Raw genomic sequence first — 20,000 nt, 5'->3', positions numbered from 1 at the left:
CTGAAGCAGTTGTAGTGAGATTTATTGTTGAATGTATAGTGAGTTTATATTAAGATTGTATACTGAATGTTGTAAAAGTATTTTACCATATCTACACCATGTTTTACACCATGTTTACAAAAAGTGTTTTTCATCCATTGTTGCAAAGCAGTTGAAAAAACTCTAAAATGGCTAAATACATTTAATTTGTCAATCAAATTGCTTATTTTGATACTTAATTATCTAAAACAGAGATGTCAAAACTTCTGAAAGGGGGCAGAGAGTAACAGCTCATTTGCATTTAAAGAGACACACACCCAAAAACGGTTAATTCCCACTCAAACGTTGGCATTTTCAACCTTATACTTTAGATGCTCTGTGGAGATTTGAGCTGAAGCTTCACAGACATTGTCAGCACACCTGAGACTCTTGTTACAATATTACTTACTATAATTACTTATTATCTTGTGAAAGAGAAGTTCTCTTAAATGACAAGTTCTCTATCCGTCACTTTCCAGATTGAAACTTTTGAAAGTAATTGCACTGCCTGAAACTCAAACTTAACCAAACTTTCCAGTCTGTTGTCGGCATCAAGTGCTCCATCTGTAGCAGTGTTTGTGTTTGTGTGTGTGTGTGTGTGTTGTGGGAATGTTTAAATGAATATTTGTAATGCTCCACAAACCTCCGTGGAAACTGTTCTCCACACAGAGCCTGACAAGAGACCAATTTAGATTTTTCTGTCAGGCCATCGTTTGGTTTCTCTGCAGTGCCTTTCCCACTTTCTTAAGCAAACACACACACACACACATAGACACACACACACACACACACACACACACTAGTTGAGTGAGCAGAAAAAGAGAGCGACTGTCATATTTTAGCAACAATGAGCTGCTCTTAATTAAACAAATATATGGTGTGTGTGTGTGTGTGTGTGTGTGTGTGTGGCTGTAGTTAATTAGAGAGAAGTCAGTAATTCATGAAGCTGTTTATAAAATGTTGCCATATTCCACGTCCTCAGTGAACATAAAATCCTGATGGTGTGTAACAACATATGTGTGAGAAACATATTAGATTTTAATAGTACGCTTTTCATCTTATAAAAAAGAAGCTTTTTCCATTTCCTGGAAACTTACAAAGAGGCAGAGACCATTCAGAAATAAATATACACTGATGAACCATTCAATTATGATCGTAATAACCTTTGACTCATAATAATAACATTTAGGACTTACTTTAGCACTTTAATCTATGGCTGCCGGCAAGGCATTGATTCAGTGAAGTGATAATTGGTCTGCTGATGTATCTGGTAGAATAATGTCTACATCAGGACCTCCAGTTCCTGTACATTACAGAGTGCAGGAACTAGCACGAACCTGATTTTCCAAGTCAAACTACTAATGTTCAGTTGGGTTCCTGTTAGATGTATTTGCAGACCAGTCCATTAACAGAAGTTCATCTGCATGTCTCTTGAACCATTCTTGATGACTCTAGATGACTGATGTTTTCTTTATTACCATAATTAGTTTCACTTGGTCCAGATATCTGACCACAGTTAATGGGGGAATACTTAAGTTAAATTATCCCACAGGGTTCCTATAGATGTTTAATAAGTCTTAAATATGAGTTTTTTTTTTATTATTTAAGGCTAGAATTAGTTTCATTTTGGTTCACACTAAATGTCACTGGCTCTAGTTAACTCATTGGATGTTTTTCCCCTTGAGTTCTCGCTTGAGTCTTATTGTTCCGCAAGTTTGTGATAAACATCCTGCATTCCACGTCATTTGAACCAGGCGACAATAATTTGACTATTCGCATTTTTGCATTTACTTTGTTTATAATTTGCTTATGCAAACTTAATTCCCAGAATTATTTTTACTAATTCGAGGTTATAGATGATGATTTGATTTGCACATATATTTGGAATAATTTTATTAAAATTAGTTTTAATTATATAAATCTTCTTATTTTTAATTTTTAATTTCTTTTTGGTTTTATGTGTTTTATTCATACCACATTCTTGAATTATCCAACACCCAATATACTCCAAATCTTTATCAATCCCTCCAGGATTTCGCGGGACTTTTTTGTGATTTTGCTGCCTAAAATGTATGATTTTGCGGCGGCTTTTCTTAACGTTTGCGGCAATATTTACTGCATTATTTTGTGTTGATTTGCTGTAAAAAATATACCACAGACAAAAGTCTTTATTATATATATCTTTTATTACTCCTAGACCCAGACACTGGGTTCTGTGACTTATAAAATATTGAAATTAGGTGTTATTTTATATGTAACCAACTAACAACTATACTCATTAACATATTACTAATAAAACAAATAAAAATAAGCCAAAAAACGGATAAGCAGAAGAAAACGAGATGTAAATTTAAAGTCCCCACAAGTTGAAATGCTGATGTGAAAGCTGGCTTGCTGCGTCTGCTCATGCGCTGTGCACACACACACTGCTTCTTGCACTGTTAGCGCGTGCAATTTAAAAGAGGCGTGACACTATTATATGGTGTGCCCTCAACAAATCTTTAAGTAATTTCACTCACCTCAATTTTTTTTCTGGGTGTTTGGGAGTAATATTTGTGGGTAAATGTGACTTTGAAAGTTTACTCACAATTAACATGCGATGTCTTCTTCATCTGGTTTAATGCTGAGTCACAGACCAGCGTGAAGGTACAAAGTAAGCCTCCTACGATACTGATGTGTATAATATAATTTATAATAGACTTAGCAAGGGTTGTTTGGGTCCACGTGACCTTATCTTTGGGTGAATCTGTGTCGTGATGACGTCATAGAAACCATCTAGACGGCGAATTTGCAGGAAATCTGCGGTATTTCAGAAAACAATTCGAGATCTGCAGATCTCGCTTGATTTTGCGATAAATTGAGCGATTACATAATCGCAAAATCCTGGATGGAATGCTTAATTGTATTACCCAGGCTATTTTTGTTTATTTTAAATGTATTTGTTTGTATAAATGAACAGTGTTGGGGAGGTTACTTTGGAAATGTAATAGATTACAAATTACCCTATTTACCCTACCCATATCAAAAACAGGCAAAGCAACTGATTAATATTATTCAACATATCCCAGATTTTTAAAGAATATTTTTAGATGTAGCCCCTATTGTAATCTTTAACAATTTCATAAGTAACTGTATTTAGCTACACATTTTTTTTCAGTAACTGTAACGAATTACTGTTACTTTTATTTTGTAATTAAATTACGTAACAGCGTTACATGTAACTAGTTACCCCCAACACTGTAAATGAATTATTTTAGTTATGCATTTCTAGACCATTTTATCCCATATTATACATATTATTTGTCCAATATAAATATTCACTATATTGCACAGACTCAATTTTTGGTTATTGCACACTTATTTATTTTCATTTTAAATGTAGTTTTATTTAATGATTTTGCTATTCGTTGCTATTCGCTAATCATCTAATTAACGAATATATTAATTTATTCATTTTCCTTCGCCTTCTGATTTATCAAGGGTCGCCACAGCGGAATGAACTGCCAACTATTTAAGCATATGTTTTAGACAGCAGATGCCCTTCCAGCTGCAACCTAGTGCTAGGAAACACCCATACACTCTTGTATTCACACACACACTCATACACTACGACGAATTTAGTTTATTCAATTCACCTATAGCGCATGTCTTTGGACTGTGGGGCAAACCGGAGGACCCAGAGGAAACCCATGCGAACATGGAGAGAACATGCAAACTCCACACAGAAATGGCAACTGAACCAGCCGGGGCTCGAACCAGCGACCTTCTTGCTGTGAGGCGACAGTGCTAACCACTGAGCAACCGCACTGCCTACAAATATATTGTAAATGTTTAATATATTGCTCAGACTCACTCTACTGCCTTTCCCGTTCAGCTCATATATCAAGATATCCAACAAATATCATCAAAATGCTGAACAATGTCAAGTCAAGCAAAACACACTGTATTTTGGTTGGCTATTTGAGCAGACGTTTACACACATAAATATGCCATGTAACACTCCTCAGGTTTCCCATCCAGAAGTGCTTCAGTTCACATTTAACACTCATCATCTTTCCCACTGTCTGCAGTAAGCAGATCCTTACAGACGCTCCTGTCTGTAGGAAATACATGGTGTTTGTTTGGGAAATGTGGGTGAACTAATCCATTAAGCTTGACCAGCACTCGCTGGAGCGCTGCAGATCCTCATGTCACGTCTCAGATGTTCTGATGTTTTTGTATCTTCTTCACAAACACCAGGGGTCGAGGGGTCACTGACCTCAAAACACAGAGGATCTTCACAGACACTCAGCGGCTGGACATTTGCGTATACGTTTCATGTTCGCTGGGGTGGTGGAGGTAAAGGCATTAGTTCACCCCGAAATGAAAACTCTTGTCATCGTGGCTTCAATCTTGTATGGCTTTCCGTTGAACACAAAAGAAGATGTTTTGAAGAATGTTGGAGACCAGACAGTTCATGGTAGCCATAATATGAAAGAATACTATTGAAGTCGGTGGCTGTCATCAGATTTCAGGTTTTCTTTTTTTGGGTGAACTGTCGCTTTAATTCTTTTTTTTTTTTTTTAGCTCAGGACACTCAAGTTTATAGTGACATTTTACACTAGTGTGTTTTTTATTTATTCATTTATTCATGAATTTTCCTTCAGCTTAGTCCCTTATTTATCATGGGTCGCCACAGCGGAATGAACCACCAACTATTCCAGCAAATGTTTTACACAGCGGATGCCTTTCCAGCTGCAACCCAGTACTAGGAAACACCCATACACTCTCTCATTCACACACACTCATACACTACAGCCAATTTAGCTTAATCAATTTACCTATAGTGCATGTCTTTGGACTATGGCAGAAACCGGAGCACTCAGAGGAGACCCACGCCAACACGAGGAGAACATGCAAACTCCACACAGAAATGCCAACTGGCCCAGCCGGGACCAATGACCTTCTTGCTGTAAAGCGACATTGCTAACCACTGAGTCACTATGCCGCCCCTCGTTTTTGTTTAAAAAAAAAGCTAAAGTTTTGTTACGCTTTGCTTGGCATCCACACTGAAATAAATGACACTTTGAACAAACTTAAAAATTGTATTTATTACAGCAATTGTTTTTTACAGTGAATAGTTACAGTGAACCTATAAGTAGCACTGAAATAAATTTGAGTACAGAACATTGTACTTCTAATTAAATAGAGGGTAAAAAAATCCTGCCATTTTCTATATGTTTAATAGCAAACGTTTTAATTAAAATGTATATTATTTGATGTTTTTGCAATAGTTATGCAAGGTTATATAGCTATAATCCAGAATTACAGTGTAAAAATATGCATTTGAAGTATTGCGGAGTGTTGTGTTGGTATTTGTATATTTTATGAACATTTTTTAAACATATACCATTTTTATTAACTTATAACAATAGTGCTAATATTACCAGTCTTCTTTAACTCATTTTACCTTAAAATGCGCTGCTAAAAAAACTAAAATATTCAAAATAATTAGATATTTTTTAACAATTATATAAATTCATAGGCTATACTAGCAAAAAAATAACTTAATTATGTCACGATTTCATAGTAAAATGTTGAATAATGCAATGCTTAATCACTTTTTTAACAATAATGTGTATTATTGTTGTATTTTTATACAAAATTTGGCAACATTTGTTTCGCAGCATAAAGAAGACTCAACTTCAGATCTCGTTTAATCTCAGACCCATCTAGAAGAAACAGCAGAGACAATAAGAAGATCCCTTGTGTTTCTTCTTTCCTACAGGAGCGTCTCCACTTAATGTGTCTCTGTGTGTGTTTCATTGGCGTATTAGAGCGAGACCGAGCTGCAAACCAACAAAAGAAAAGGAAGCCAAAAAGTTCCCTTTAATCTGCATGTTTATAGTTGTTCTTCAGCAGCGTGTTTGAGGAAAGTCCCTCAGCTTTGTTTCTTATTCTTGCTTCGTCGAGACTGATTAGAGGCCAGCAGATTGGGTTACCTGATGTCCTCCATGTGTCTCTGACTGCGACTTCATTCTTGTTTTTTTAGGGAAGCACGCTGAGGAAGAGGAAGATGTATGAGGAGTTCCTCAGCAAGGTGTCTATACTCGGTAAGTCAAGAGATTTCAGTTTGTAAAAGAAAAACACACAGCTCATTTATTAAACACAACAAAAAGGAAAATGGCTAAATCAGCTGTCAAACGATTCTTGTGTTAAAGGATTACATTAAATAAAGAGAATAATGAGCTATTATCACTTTGCTATTAGATCTCAGTTGCTGGTGTTAGTTATCATAGCATATCATATCATCTATAAATCCTTAAATATTAAGAAATAAAAGTGCAAGTTTATGTTTTGCATATGCATTATTGTAATGAAACATATATTAATCAATATTTTAAACATAGAAGTATGGTCAGAATTAGCAGCCCTCCATTTTCTTTTTAACGGAGAGAATATTTTCAACACATTTGTTTCATAATAGTTTTAATAACTCATTTCTAATAACTGATTTATTTTGTCTTTGCCATGATGACTGTACATATATTTGACTAGATATATTAAGATACTAGTTCAAGCTTAAAGTGACAATTAAAGGCTTAACCAGGTTAATTAGGCAAGTTAAGGTAATTAGGCTAATCTTTGTATAATGTTGGTTTGTTCTTTAGATCAGTGTTTCCCAACCCTGTTCCTGGAGGCACACCAACAGTTCATGTTTTGGATGTCTCCCTCATCTGACCCATTAACTTCAGGTTTTGGAGTCTCTTCTAATGTTCTGATGAGTTGTTTCTGGTGTGTTTGATTAGGGAGAGGATGAAAATGTGTACTGTTAGCGTGCCTTCAGGGACAGGGTTGGGAAACTCTGCATTAGAAGAGACTCCAAAACCTGAAGTTAATGGGTCAGATGAGGGAGACATCCAAAACATAAACTGTTGGTGTGCCTCCAGGAACAGGGTTGGGAAACACTGCTTTAGATAATCAAACAATGTTGCTTAAGGGGGCTAATAATATTGACCTTAAAATGATTTTGAAAAAATTTAAACCATTTTCATTCTAACCGAAATAAAACAAATAAGACTTTCTCCAGAAGAAAAAATATTAAAGGAAATACTGTGAAAATTTCTTTGCTCTGTTCAACTTCATTTGGGAAATATTTGAAAAAGGAAAAAAAAATCACAGCAAGCTAATAATTGTAACTTCAACTGTATTGTTCATTACTTTTTTTATTATGTGGACAACAAATGTCAATAAATTAAACATTATTGTAAAGTGTTCTTTTGTAATTTACTGTATAAAAACTGTTTATTCATAAAACCTCACCGGAACAAAATTCTACACAATTTGATTGATTGAGAATTGATGCTTTAACAACTTAGTCATACCATAAATCCCAAACAAATTGAGTTCTAAAAAAATGCTTTAAAACACAAATTTTATGCACAGCAAATTTATTTTTTGTTTCTTTAGAAAGTCATCATGTGCTGGTATTTTAGATATCTCAGAAGAACATCCTTACCTACAGAGTCAATACGATAGAAACGGTTATTTACAGTTGAAGTCAGAATTATGACCAACCTTGTTTTTTTAAATATTTCCCAAATCCTGTTAACAGAGCAAGGAAATGTTCACTGTATATCAGATATTTTTTCTTCTGGAGAAAGTCTTATTTGCTTTATTTCGGCTAGAATAAAAGCAGTTTTTATTTTTTAAACACCATTTTAAGGTCAAAATTATAAGCCCCTTTAAGCTATTTTTTTTCTTCGATAGTTTACAGAACAAACCATCGTTATACAATAACTTGCCTAATTACCCTAACCTGCCTAGTTAACCTAATTAACCTAGTTATAAGCCTTTAAATGTCACTTTAAGCTGGATAGAAGTGTCTTGAAAAATATCTAGTCAAATATTATTTACTGTCATCATGGCAAAGATAAAATAAATCAGTTATTAGACATAAGTTATTAAAACTATTATGTTTAGAAATGTGTTGAAAAAATCTCTCCGTTAAACAGAAATTGGGGAAAAAATAAACAGGGGGGCTAATAATTCAGGGGGGCTAATAATTCTGACTTCAACTGTATATAAGGATAAATAAAAAATTCTAAGGATTCTAAGCTAATGTCATGCAATTCAGTTTTTATTTTACAATTCTGCCTTGTTTTGCTATTTTTTCCTCATAATTCTGGCTTAAAATGAATAAAAGTGAGTGAGACTGGAAGTCTTGACACATTTACTTTACAATGGTCATGACACATTTATGTGTGAAGTCAGGTGGATAGGACAATTCAGCTTTTTAATCAATGAAAATCAGGGAATGAAAATCTTTGTAAAACATTTGAAAAGTTATTTTGGTCATTCTAAAATCCCTCAGCTAAAGTCTATCATCACAGTGGTTCAGTATTATTACCTCCAGAACTGTCTTGAGCATCTGTACTCCCAAAAAATGTCTCACACCTCCAAAGTCACCATTGTGTGTCAACATTGTCTGAGGTACAAGTAATTTATTATACAAGTAAAAGACAGAGCTTCTCCTACAATAGCAAATTCTGCAGTTTATTAGGTGACAGTTTTGTTCTCTTTAACTTATTGAATTGAAATGTTGCATTATTCACAAATCTTTTATACAATATTTCACTTTTGCGCATAAATTAAATTCATATTTTTGCAATAGAACATTGCTACTGTCATGCAATCCGGCTCCCACTTTGAGAACCACTGCTGTTTAACAACTCAGGAACTCTGTATAGCCACAAATCCTTCAAAAAAATCCTTTAATAACTGAAGATCGTGTTGCTGAATTTAATGAGCCTCTTTAAAACCTGAGGTACGCTGTAAAAAGTATCCATAAACTAGCAGTTTTTCATATTTTGTGATTAATGTTTTTATTTTCTTAATTTTCCTCATTTATTTATGCTTTTGAATGCCATTATAGGAGCTTTTTCTTTTAACAACTTTAACCTTAACAAGTTCAAAAAAGTGACTTTTATTAACATTGTAATAGTTTAAAGTGATATATCTTCTGGGTTGGTGTTGTACAATATGCTACAAACACCTTGTAATGAACTGCCAGTACATTTTCTGTTAATTTACAGACTTATTTCTCTTTTCTTACACATGATATTATTTCAAACTACTAAAATGTCAATAAAAGTCACTTTGTTAAACTGTAGAGTTGAATTTTCAACATCAAAAGTCAACAGAGCAGAGATCAACATCTGCAATTCACAGCCACAAATAAACGTAAAACACTTGTCAATCACAAAATACAGAAACTGTTTTTACAGTGTACGCTTATTTTGAAGATCGTAGTGTTGATTGACAGACACCTCTGCAGCATGAAACGTCCTCACTTACATTCCAGCGGTTTTGTTTGGTGAGCGAGAGACAAAGAGGAGCACCATTAGGATGGTCAGTTGAGCACTGACCCCTCGTCCTTCAGCACCCTGAGGTCACTCCTCGCTCTAAATGGGGTTATTAAATGGCTGAACAAACACACTCCTCCTCTGGGTTTCCTCTGTTTTTCTTTCTCTCTGTTTCACAGCCCTGTCACAACCTGTCTTCAAACGCTCCGCTCTCTCGCTCTTCAGACCTCTTTTCTTCACTCTTCTTCTCGCCTCTGTTTTTGTTTGCATAAGACTTTTTTTTGGAGATTGTGGTGAAATCTGTGCTGTTTCATAAATACTTGGCACGTTTCGTGGTTTGTGAGGTCTTGGCACTTGTAAGGTCTTACGAAGAAACGCTTAAGAGTCATATTTTAGATATTTATAGGCTCGGAATGTCATTGAAACTTTTGGATGGACTTTAGAATATGATTTGATTAGTATGCAACCATTTAGCAACCAGCTAACAAATGTTTAAAACGGACCCTTTTCACAAGACTTGTTTAATAGTCATCATAATCTTAAATCCTTGAAAGTTTTGAATATTTTGATAAAAAAAAAAACGTATGCACATTTATATGCATTTATGTATGTATCATATCACCTTTGTGTCAGATTACAAATAACAAATTTCTGCTTATGTGAGGTGTTTGTCATGCGGCGTCTATGTGGCTGAGAGTGAATTTGATGTTATTCCCTTCTCTGGCTGCCGTCATCAGTCTCACACAATTTTTGTCTGCTTACTGAAGTCTTGATAACACCATCGTGAAGTTTTTCTTTTATTGTTTCAGCAAATGGGACTGTAAAAAAAATATTTCGTACTCTCTGATTCACCACGCTCTAAGTTTACCCAGCCATGACGCATTCCGCTACTGAGAAACCCGGAAATGTGAAAAGGGTCTATGCTGATGGGTGGGAGTTAATGAATATTCAAATTATACGTTATTACCTGGCTTGTGAATAAAATAATAATAATAAAAAATATCAAAGTCAGATAAATAAAAAAATATATATTTATTTAATACAAATAAATATTCTGTGTTGATCTTATCAGAAACATAATAAATAATTATAATAAGCAAATTTTCAAACAAATAAAAATAAATATATCTGAGCAATCTCATACCTTATAATTAAGACAAATACCTATTAAAAATAGTCCTTTTACAATCACCTATTTATGATTTTTAAATATTTATTCCAAAATAATATTCTCTCCCCTCTTCTTTAATAACAGAAAAATAGTAAGCAATAATTGGCTTGTTTATTTTTATTATCATATTAGTAAAAACAAATATATTTTCAAATATGTAATGTTTAAGTAAAAATTAGCAAATATTGTGATCTAATCTCTTATTTGTGCATACAAATATTACATATAAATGTAAATATGTTATTTGTTATTTGAAAAAAAAATTAATATATATATATATATATATATATATATATATATATATATATATATATATATATATATGTATATGTGTGTGTATATATATATATATATATATATATATATATATATATATATGTGTGTGTATATATATTATATATATATATATATATATTAATTTTTTTTTAAGTGGGGAAATTAATATTTATCTATCATGATTTTAATGTCATGAATGTCCTATTTTTGTTGATGCTTTACCACCCAGAGACATATTTTAGTTTTTTACATTACACTATCCTGAAAGTCTAAGGTGCTAACCCTGACACATACTTTACACAGTTTTTTTTTTTGATCGGGGTTAAAGCATGAGATGTTGATTTTGCTTGGGCTGATGGCTCAGGTTACGGCTGAAGCAGGTGGACGTCTGCCCGGCCGTGAGGATGTCTTAGCCAGCCTGATAAAGTGACCATTAGTCTGGGGCATGCAGACAGGCCGGCCCCAACGCACACACACACACACACACACACACACACACACACACACACACACACACACAGTTTTGAGGTCAGATCTGAGAATGATGATCTGCTACTGTCCTGCACAAGGATGATGGGAAATGAAGAATGACTGACGACACAGACATCGCTTATTAAATCCATCTCACATTTATTTGTTTAGTGCATTTGGTGATGCATATAGTTTCAAAACACACTATAAAACCTAACAGTGAAATTAATTTAGTTAAATATAAGAAATATAATATATTATATAACTCAATACCACAACGATTATGTTGCTTTAACTTAACTTTAGAAGTTAATCAGGTTTCAACAAAATTTTTTAAGTTATACAAAGTTTAACTTTATATTTTTAGTCTGTTTGATTGTAAGTTGAGATGACTAAAAAAGTTTTTTACGGCAGCAAGAAATTTTTAAAGTGTAAATTCAGTTACATTTATTGTACTTAATAGAAAAAAGTTAAATGAACTCAAAATTTGATCCTATAAGCTGAACTTCCATTAACGATTAAGCTGAAATCGATTAAAAAAAAACAAATCTAGTTTCCAGGATCCATTTATTCGTCATCATTCATTCAGTTTCCTTTAGGTTAGTACCTTTATTCATCAGGGGTTGCCACAGCGGAATGAACCGCCAACTAATCCAGCATATGTTTTACGCAGCGGAAAAAAAGTCATTATTTTAAAGGGGTCTGCTGAGTTTCTACATATATACGCTTTGTGCAAAATGTTTTTTGGTAGTTATGTTAAAATGTACTAGTGCTAAATAACACATATTCATAATGAAAAATGATGAAGAAAAAGTCGTTTTATTAATACTACAGATTTTTACATTTTCATTAAATAAACCCAAATAGTATCCAGCTTAAAGTGCCTTCACTGGTGAACTTGTGGCGAATTTCTGGGTGTTATGGTTTGCAGCTGGAGATGTCCAGACGGTTTTGGTGTGTTCGTGTGTGGTACGGCTCTGTGATGGATGCTGGACGCTGGGAAGTGTTTCTGGAATGTGCTGGGTATTGAATGATGGCTTTGGCTGCTTTTTTTTCCTCTCTCTCTATAGTCTGTGAGCAACAGAAGCTCTTCCAGTTTCAGGTCTATATCGCATATATATCTTCAGGAAGTTCATGATAAGCGTGGTGTCTTTCCGATTAGTCGGTTTATTTATAAAAGCATTAGTCTGATGTCTCTGATGTCACACCCACTGCTCACTCATGGAGCACCGGATGTGGGGGGGGGGGGGCTGTTTTCTGGAAAGGGTCTGTAAAAACATCCAAGTTTTGTTATTTTCTCTTAAAGTCCTGTTATTCTAATGCATTGCCAATGATTTCAGATTTATGCTTGTCTCAGTATATTGATGGAAAATTCTGTTAGTAATGGTATTCAATGTATCAAATGTAGGGGTCCTATTCCGCTCTGAGCAATTCCATGCAAATGTCAACCTTTTCACAATAATAGCAAAACTCCACAGGTCTTTTTGTGGTTTGTGTTTACAGCACTGTAAAAATACTCGAGATGATCTCTGTCAGTGTTTTCAAACTATTATATTTGATTTACCAAAGTAACACAAGGGGCAATTTTACATCCGTCACATCCATAACACAGAGGTATCACATCCATAACCAAGTTTTTCCTAAAATAAATGACAAAATAAAATAAAATCAGTCATGTTTGTTCCATATACACTCTCAAAAACAATGGTATGGGAGCTGTCACTGCGAGCTCTACCTAAAGAGACCACAGTGGTACTTCAAAGGTACATATTAGTACCCAAATGCACCTTAAATGTACCAATATGGTCCATTGAGGTACCAACATGGTCTCTTCGAGTACAAATATCAAAGGTTAAGAAGGTACTGCCCCAGTGACAGCTCCTGTACCTTTATTTCTGAGAGTGTATGAGCCAACTATTATCCTTATGATTAGCTTTCTTTCTTTTGGGTTGTGCAGTTTAATTCACAGAATTTTTACAAAGCATGTTGTATAGTGTAAACTCACCTACTTTTTTGGTCACTAACAAAACGCACGTGTATTTCCCTCATTTAAACTATTTTACATGTTTACAGATTGATATTTTTCTGATTTCATATCTCTGTGCTTAGTTGTTTCAGATAACATAAACGGATATATCAATGTAAAGTTAACATATACTTTCAATGTGAATTCATGTTTTAAGTTTTTACTGCAAATGTCACATCCATAATGCTGGAATTGCTCTTTTACAATGCACTGATTCTGTTTGGGCCATGTACTAAAACAGTGTTTCTCAACCACGTTCCTGGAGGACCACCTCACATGTTTTGGATGTCTGTCACTCATTATAGATCTTTCAGTTTCTGCTAATGAGCTGATGGTCTGAATCATGTTCTCCCCGTGTTCGTGTGGGTTTCCCCCAGGTGCTCTGTTTTCCCCCACCGTCCAAATACGTGTGGTATAATTGAATTGAATGAACCACATTGGCACAGTGTATGTATTAGTACTGGGTATTCACCGCATAGATGTTTGCTGGTGTGGTTGTGGGTTCATTCCGCCATGGCGACCCCCAATATTCAAGGAATAGGCTGAATGAACGAATTCAGGACAACTCTCGAGACCTACCTGAGCTCATACTTCCCTGTCTCCCGATGAAATGGGAGGGAGCCCCAGGCTCGAGGATCTTCAGAGCTCAGGGCTCTCTCCCGGGACAGCATGCCAAACACGCTTTATAATCAATCATCAGCTAAGAGTGAACTCTTGAAATGAAAATGTAAAGGAATATGAATGATTTTATCATGTTTAAATGACAAAATAGCGATGTTATTGGAATGTCAAATATTATACTGTATGATTAATTTGTGTCCAGAATATTGGTCAAGAGGGTCACGTACAACTTTTGCTCACACAGATATAGCAAGACATCAAAGATACAGCATTATTGTTGTTTTGCCCCTCCCGACCCTCCAGTTGAAATCTGTAGGTGGGATTTGGACTGCTTTGTGACATCTTGAAACCAATTAAGCTATTTGGTGTAGTTCTTGAAAAGATTTTCTCTTTTGGACTCTTTGGAGTGGACTTTGAGATTTGTAACTTTGTAGATCTGTTTTAGGCCCACACCTACACACTAATGTTCTAAATTGAAAATCATAACAGGACCCCTTTAAATAGTATTGCCATTTTTGGGTCAGTTTAAACAAGTACAATTTAAGGTACTTATTATATAGCAATTTTTTTTATTTGCATCTGAGACCAAATTTATTAACGAATTTATTATATTACAGCCTGGACTGAAGAAAGGGGCAAAATAGATTTGCCTTTAAAGCATGAAACAGAAGTTATGTTTGTCTTTTCTTCCCTATTGTGAAGTACTACACAAGTCCAAAATGAAAAGGTTACTGTACATGATGGCAATTGATTTTACACTCATACTAGTAAACCCATCATCAATAACAAAAGATGTTGTTGAGGAAAGAGGGGAAGTCATTTTGTGTCATTTTCATTAAAAGTGTGAATTCTGATTTCAAAGTGACTAACAATGCCTGTTTGTGCGTTGTTGCAGAATCGCTGGACAAGTGGGAGAGGCTGACGGTGGCTGATGCTCTGGAGCCTGTGCAGTTTGAAGACGGAGAGAAGATCGTAGTGCAGGGAGAGCCAGGAGATGATTTCTTCATCATAACAGAGGTGCGTGTGTGTGTTTGTGTGTGCAAATCGAAAAAATAGGAAATAAGATACATTGGGGAAAAGGGAGGCGAAAAAAGCCCCTCCGAGACTGTCCTTAAAGAAGGGCAGTGTGAGATTAGGGGGGGAAAAGCCCCAGCAACAAGCACATAACCACACAGACATAACATCGCAACAGGGGGTAGGAACAGGCGATGTGGTTCTTTTTCAACATATTACACCACGCCTACCAAGTTGGCAGTGGAAATGCAAGCTTGTTTAAGGAGACCCGCACTGAACTCAACCATACTGTACTGCACTGTACTGAACCATACATTTCAGTGGAAATGAGGCATTAGTACCCAGTATTTCTTCCTTCAGTTGACCAATTTGTGCATAAAGGTCCTCATCTTTGCAAAGAAAACAAAACTTTTAAACTTTCGCTGCACTCGGATGTAGGCGTCTGTTTATTAAAGAGAGTTTCAGACCATCCTGTTAAATTCCCAGTACCTTTGGAAATCTAATTTGCCATATTTCCGCTTGTTATAACAACCCTTTCCACACTCTCAAAACAGATTCAAATGAGATTTCTCTGTTGTGTAAAGTGCACCACATTTGCTTAATGCTGTTTAATAATTATAAGTGTCCTCTGCTTACCAAAGCTACATTGATTTGAGGAAATAATACAGTAAACAATACCTTAGTTGAATATAAACACAATTTAAACTGTTTTCTGTTTGAATATATGCTATAATGTGATTTATTTATATGATGCAATGTTGCATTTTCAATGTCATTGCGCCACATGATCCTTCAGAAATTCTAATATGCCGATTTGCTGCTTAGGAATTTTTTCCTCATTGTTATCAATGTTTAAAACAGTTAATATTTCTGTGCAAAGTGCAATACAGGATTCTTGGTAACACCTTATAATAACTACACACTATAAGCCATTTAATAAGCATTAGCAAATAATGAATATTTTATATTCTTGACTTATAAGCACGTTTAATGTGCTTAATGATTGTGTTTTATGATGATTCATTTTCATTACTAAAATGTGTATTGCATTATTTTCAAACCAGTTAATTATAATAAGTAAATTATTAATAAACTATTCAAATTAACATTTATATAACTGATTATTCAGGCATATATTAATAGTTACCAATGCTTTATTAACTCAACTTCATCCAGCTTTGTGATCTAATCTAAAATAAGGACTATTTATTCTTTATAAATCTCTTATAAGCAGAATTGCGCAATCACTTATCATTTTCAGTACTCGGTACTACCATATACCGAATATACTGTTCACATAAGTTTATTGCTGTGTTTTCTGTGTCCTCTCCTGCATTAGCTGATATTCTCTTTCTCTGTGTGTGTGTGTGTGCTGTCAACACCGCTGAACACATTTACAGTTCTGAAACCCCTCGTGATGCTGATTCAGCATTCTTCTCATTCACTGCCAGATCTTTGAACAATATTTTGATTAACTCCACATTTATGAAGATGTTGTGAAGTCTTGAGGGGTCTGTTTTCCCGTCTCTGTCTGTTCTCATACTTTCAGTGCTTCTCTCTCTTTTTTTTCCTTCTCATTCTCTTCTCCGTGAAGGTTGCAGCACTAATATAAGCAGGCTGTTGAGTGAAGTCGTGCTCTAACCCTTCATTTGAATGCCTCTCATTCTCAGTCTGTGCTCTCCATGCGTTCACCTGTTTATTAGTAGTGGTGAATACTGAGGCAAGCGTGAAACCTTGGGTTCGGGATTTGAACAAGCCCCTAAGATTACTTTGCTGTGTTTTTTCTTTTATGTGTAATGTACACTTATTGGCCACTTCATTAGGTACACCTTACTAGTACCGGGTTGGAACCTCTTTTGCCTTCACAACTGCCTTAATCCTTCATGGCATAGATTCAACAAGGTACTGGAAATACTCCTGAGTCCATATTGACATGATAGCATCACACAGTTTCTACATATTTGTCAGCTGCACATCCATGATGCGAATCTCCCGTTCCACCACATCCCAAAGGTGCTCTATTGGATTGAGTTCTGGTGACTGTGGAGGCCATTTGAGTACAGTGAACTCATTGCCATGTTCAAGAAACCAGTCTGAGATGATTCACGCTTATGACATGGTATGTTATCCTAGTGGAAGTAGCCATCAGAAGATGGGTACACTATTGTTATAAAGGGATAAACATGGTCAGCAACAATACTCGGGTAGGCTGTGGTGTTGACACGATGCTCAATTGGTACTAATGAGCCCAAAGTGTGAAAAATATTCCCCACACCATTACACCACCACCACCAGCCTGAACCATTGATACTAGGCAGGATGGATCCATGCTTTCATGCTGTTGATGCCAAATTCCGACCCTATCATCTGAATGTCGTAGCAGAAATCGAGACTCATCTGATCAGGCAACGTTTTTCCAATCTTCTATTGTCCAATTTTGGTGGGCCTGTGTGAATTGTAGTCTCAGTTTCCTGTTGTTAGCTGACAGGAGTGGCATCCGGTGTGGTCTTTTGCTGCTGTAGCCCATCCACCTCAGGGTTGGATGTGTTCAGAGATGCTCTTCTGCATACCTCAGTTGTAACGAGTTTTTATTTGAGTTACTGTTGCCTTTCTATCAGCTGGAACGAGTCTGGCCATTCTCCTCTGACCTCTGGCATCAACAAGGCAAGGCCACAGAACTGCCGCTCACTGGATATTTTCCCTTGTTCAGACAATTCTCTGTAAACACTAGAGATGGTTGTGCGTGAAAATCCCAGTAGATCAGCAATTTCTGAAATACTCAGACCAGCCTGTGTGGCACCAACAACCATGCCACGTTCAAAGTCACTAAAATCACCTCTCTTCCCCATTCTGATGCAGCAGATCGTCTTGACCATGTGTGCATGCCTAAATGCTTTGAGTTGCTGCCATGTTATTTTCTAATAAGAAATTTGGGTTAACGAGCAGTTGGACAGGTGTGCCTTATAAAGATGTTAAATGTCTGTTTAAGATGCTAAGATGTTTATCTCTAACAAAGATAGTTCAAATATTTCAAATATAACCTCAGCATCACAGTTTAAAATATAAGGTATGCACATAAAAGGGCACCTATGATGCAAAATCAACTTTTAGTGATGTTTTCTAAACAAATTTCGGTAGGAGCACGTGCAGAAGTTTCAGTATCAAATACGTCATCGACAATTATTCTATTATCCAATCAGTTCTTGACCAAACCCCTATATATACCAAAGCTGTCTTACCTGCAGCATCTTACGACATTAGCATTCCTCCACCACCCCGTCACCTCACCTCTTAAGCATTACAATCCCGGGGGGAGCGTTCTGGGGCCGGGCTAGATACTTCGCTCGAATCCCAATTCCTCTCTGTTTTCTGATAAGGGGAATAACTCGAGTTTGGGTGTCTTCCCCGAGCTCAGAGCCCTCTCCCCGGACAGCACGCCAAATACGCTTTATTCTGAAACTATTGCAAGTGTGAACTCGTGAAGAAGCTGTTTGGATAGAACTCTGTAGCAAATCTCTTTTTTAAAAAAATCCTGATGTTAAAATAGTATCCAAATCGCAGTGGTTTTGATGTAGCATGATGTAGGAGTGAAGAATTCCGCGCCTAACAAATTGGTTGATAGGCTCATTAACATGTTCACAGAACAGGATTTGCAAAGAAACTTTGGGATTAAAAGATCTGTACCAACTCTCTGTGATCAGCTGCACCTCAGGAATGAGTTTTACAAGTTTCAAACATTTAAAAAACAGAGTTTGTAATTAAGTAAAATAGATAGTAAAATCAATATGTAAATCATAACCCCTGGAATCACCACAGCCACATAGTGTTACCATAATGCCGTACACCAATGTTTTGAAGTACACAACATAGCTTTGTTGCACAGAGCATTCAGATGCTTTCTTTGACGGGCTTCATAGAAACTATAACTCAGTCACAGAATTTCAGACAGACTTGAAAATTATGTGCTGCAATAAATATGTTTTTTACATTAGACCATTTTAATCTATTGGCGTACACACGGTAAAAAAAAAAATCACCTTTTACAGTATCATCATATGGCATTTTTAAACTTTGGCATGTACTTTTTCCTGAAATGTTTGCTCTACAGACATGAATGATTCCTAAGATCATGAGGCTTGTAGAGGAGACATAATGGCTTTATGATTTATGCCTGGCAGACAGAAATCCCTTAGAAAAGCCCATTGAAGGAATGATTTGATTTTGGGTTTTGCTTGCTCAAAATGAAACATTCCTGACGTCGAGGAGCCAAAGATCACACAGGTAAAACTCTGCATTAATATCTATTAGATTTATTGTAGTGCGCAGATTATTTATGCTCAGGTAACATCACAAGTATGTGAGACTGGAAAAGCTTTTTGTAAGAATTCTTCCTTCGGGGAACGTTATAAATCTGAGATTGATGAGCCGTATGAAGTGAATCTGGAACAGGCCACACGTGTACCGAAAGGTTAGGTCTTCATTGGTGAACAATGGAAGGAGATGTGAGCCAGTGTTGAGTCTGACCGAGAGGAAACATGCTGCTGCGTCCAGATGTATGTGTGTGTGGCTCCAGACAGACAGACAAGCACTTGCAAATGTACTTTCCAAGAGAATATCATTGGTAATTGACCATATTATATTATATTATATTATATTATATTATATTATATTATATTATATTATATTATATTATATTATATTATATTATATTATATTATATTATATTATATTATATTACACTATACTACACTGTATTATATTATATTATATTATATTATATTATATTATATTATATTATATTATATTATATTATATTATATTACACTATACTACACTATATTATATTATATTATATTATATTATATTATATTATATTATATTATATTATATTATATTATATTACACTATACTACACTATATTATATTATATTATATTATATTATATTATATTATATTATATTACACTATACTACACTATATTATATTATATTATATTATATTATATTATATTATATTATATTATATTATATTATATTATATTATATTATATTATATTATA

The 20,000-nt window shown here is 35.1% G+C and overlaps 1 protein-coding gene across 3 annotated transcripts in view; it reads left to right on the top strand.

Annotated features, from left to right (window-relative positions):
- The window catches only part of prkar1b (protein kinase, cAMP-dependent, regulatory, type I, beta), a 151,756-nt gene that overhangs the window by 95,859 nt on the left and 35,897 nt on the right, over nucleotides 1-20,000 (top strand). For all 3 annotated transcript variants that reach the window (XM_056453130.1, XM_056453132.1, XM_056453131.1), the window contains exons 8-9: nucleotides 6,050-6,110; nucleotides 14,823-14,944. In XM_056453130.1, coding sequence (XP_056309105.1) covers nucleotides 6,050-6,110; nucleotides 14,823-14,944 — 183 coding nt within the window. The remainder of the gene's footprint in view (nucleotides 1-6,049; nucleotides 6,111-14,822; nucleotides 14,945-20,000) is intronic.

The sequence above is a fragment of the Danio aesculapii genome, chromosome 3 (assembly GCF_903798145.1).
Source record: "Danio aesculapii chromosome 3, fDanAes4.1, whole genome shotgun sequence".
NCBI classification, from domain to species: Eukaryota; Metazoa; Chordata; class Actinopteri; order Cypriniformes; family Danionidae; genus Danio; species Danio aesculapii.
Note: the sequence above shows the minus strand (reverse complement) of the source record. Positions and strands in the feature narration are given on the sequence as shown.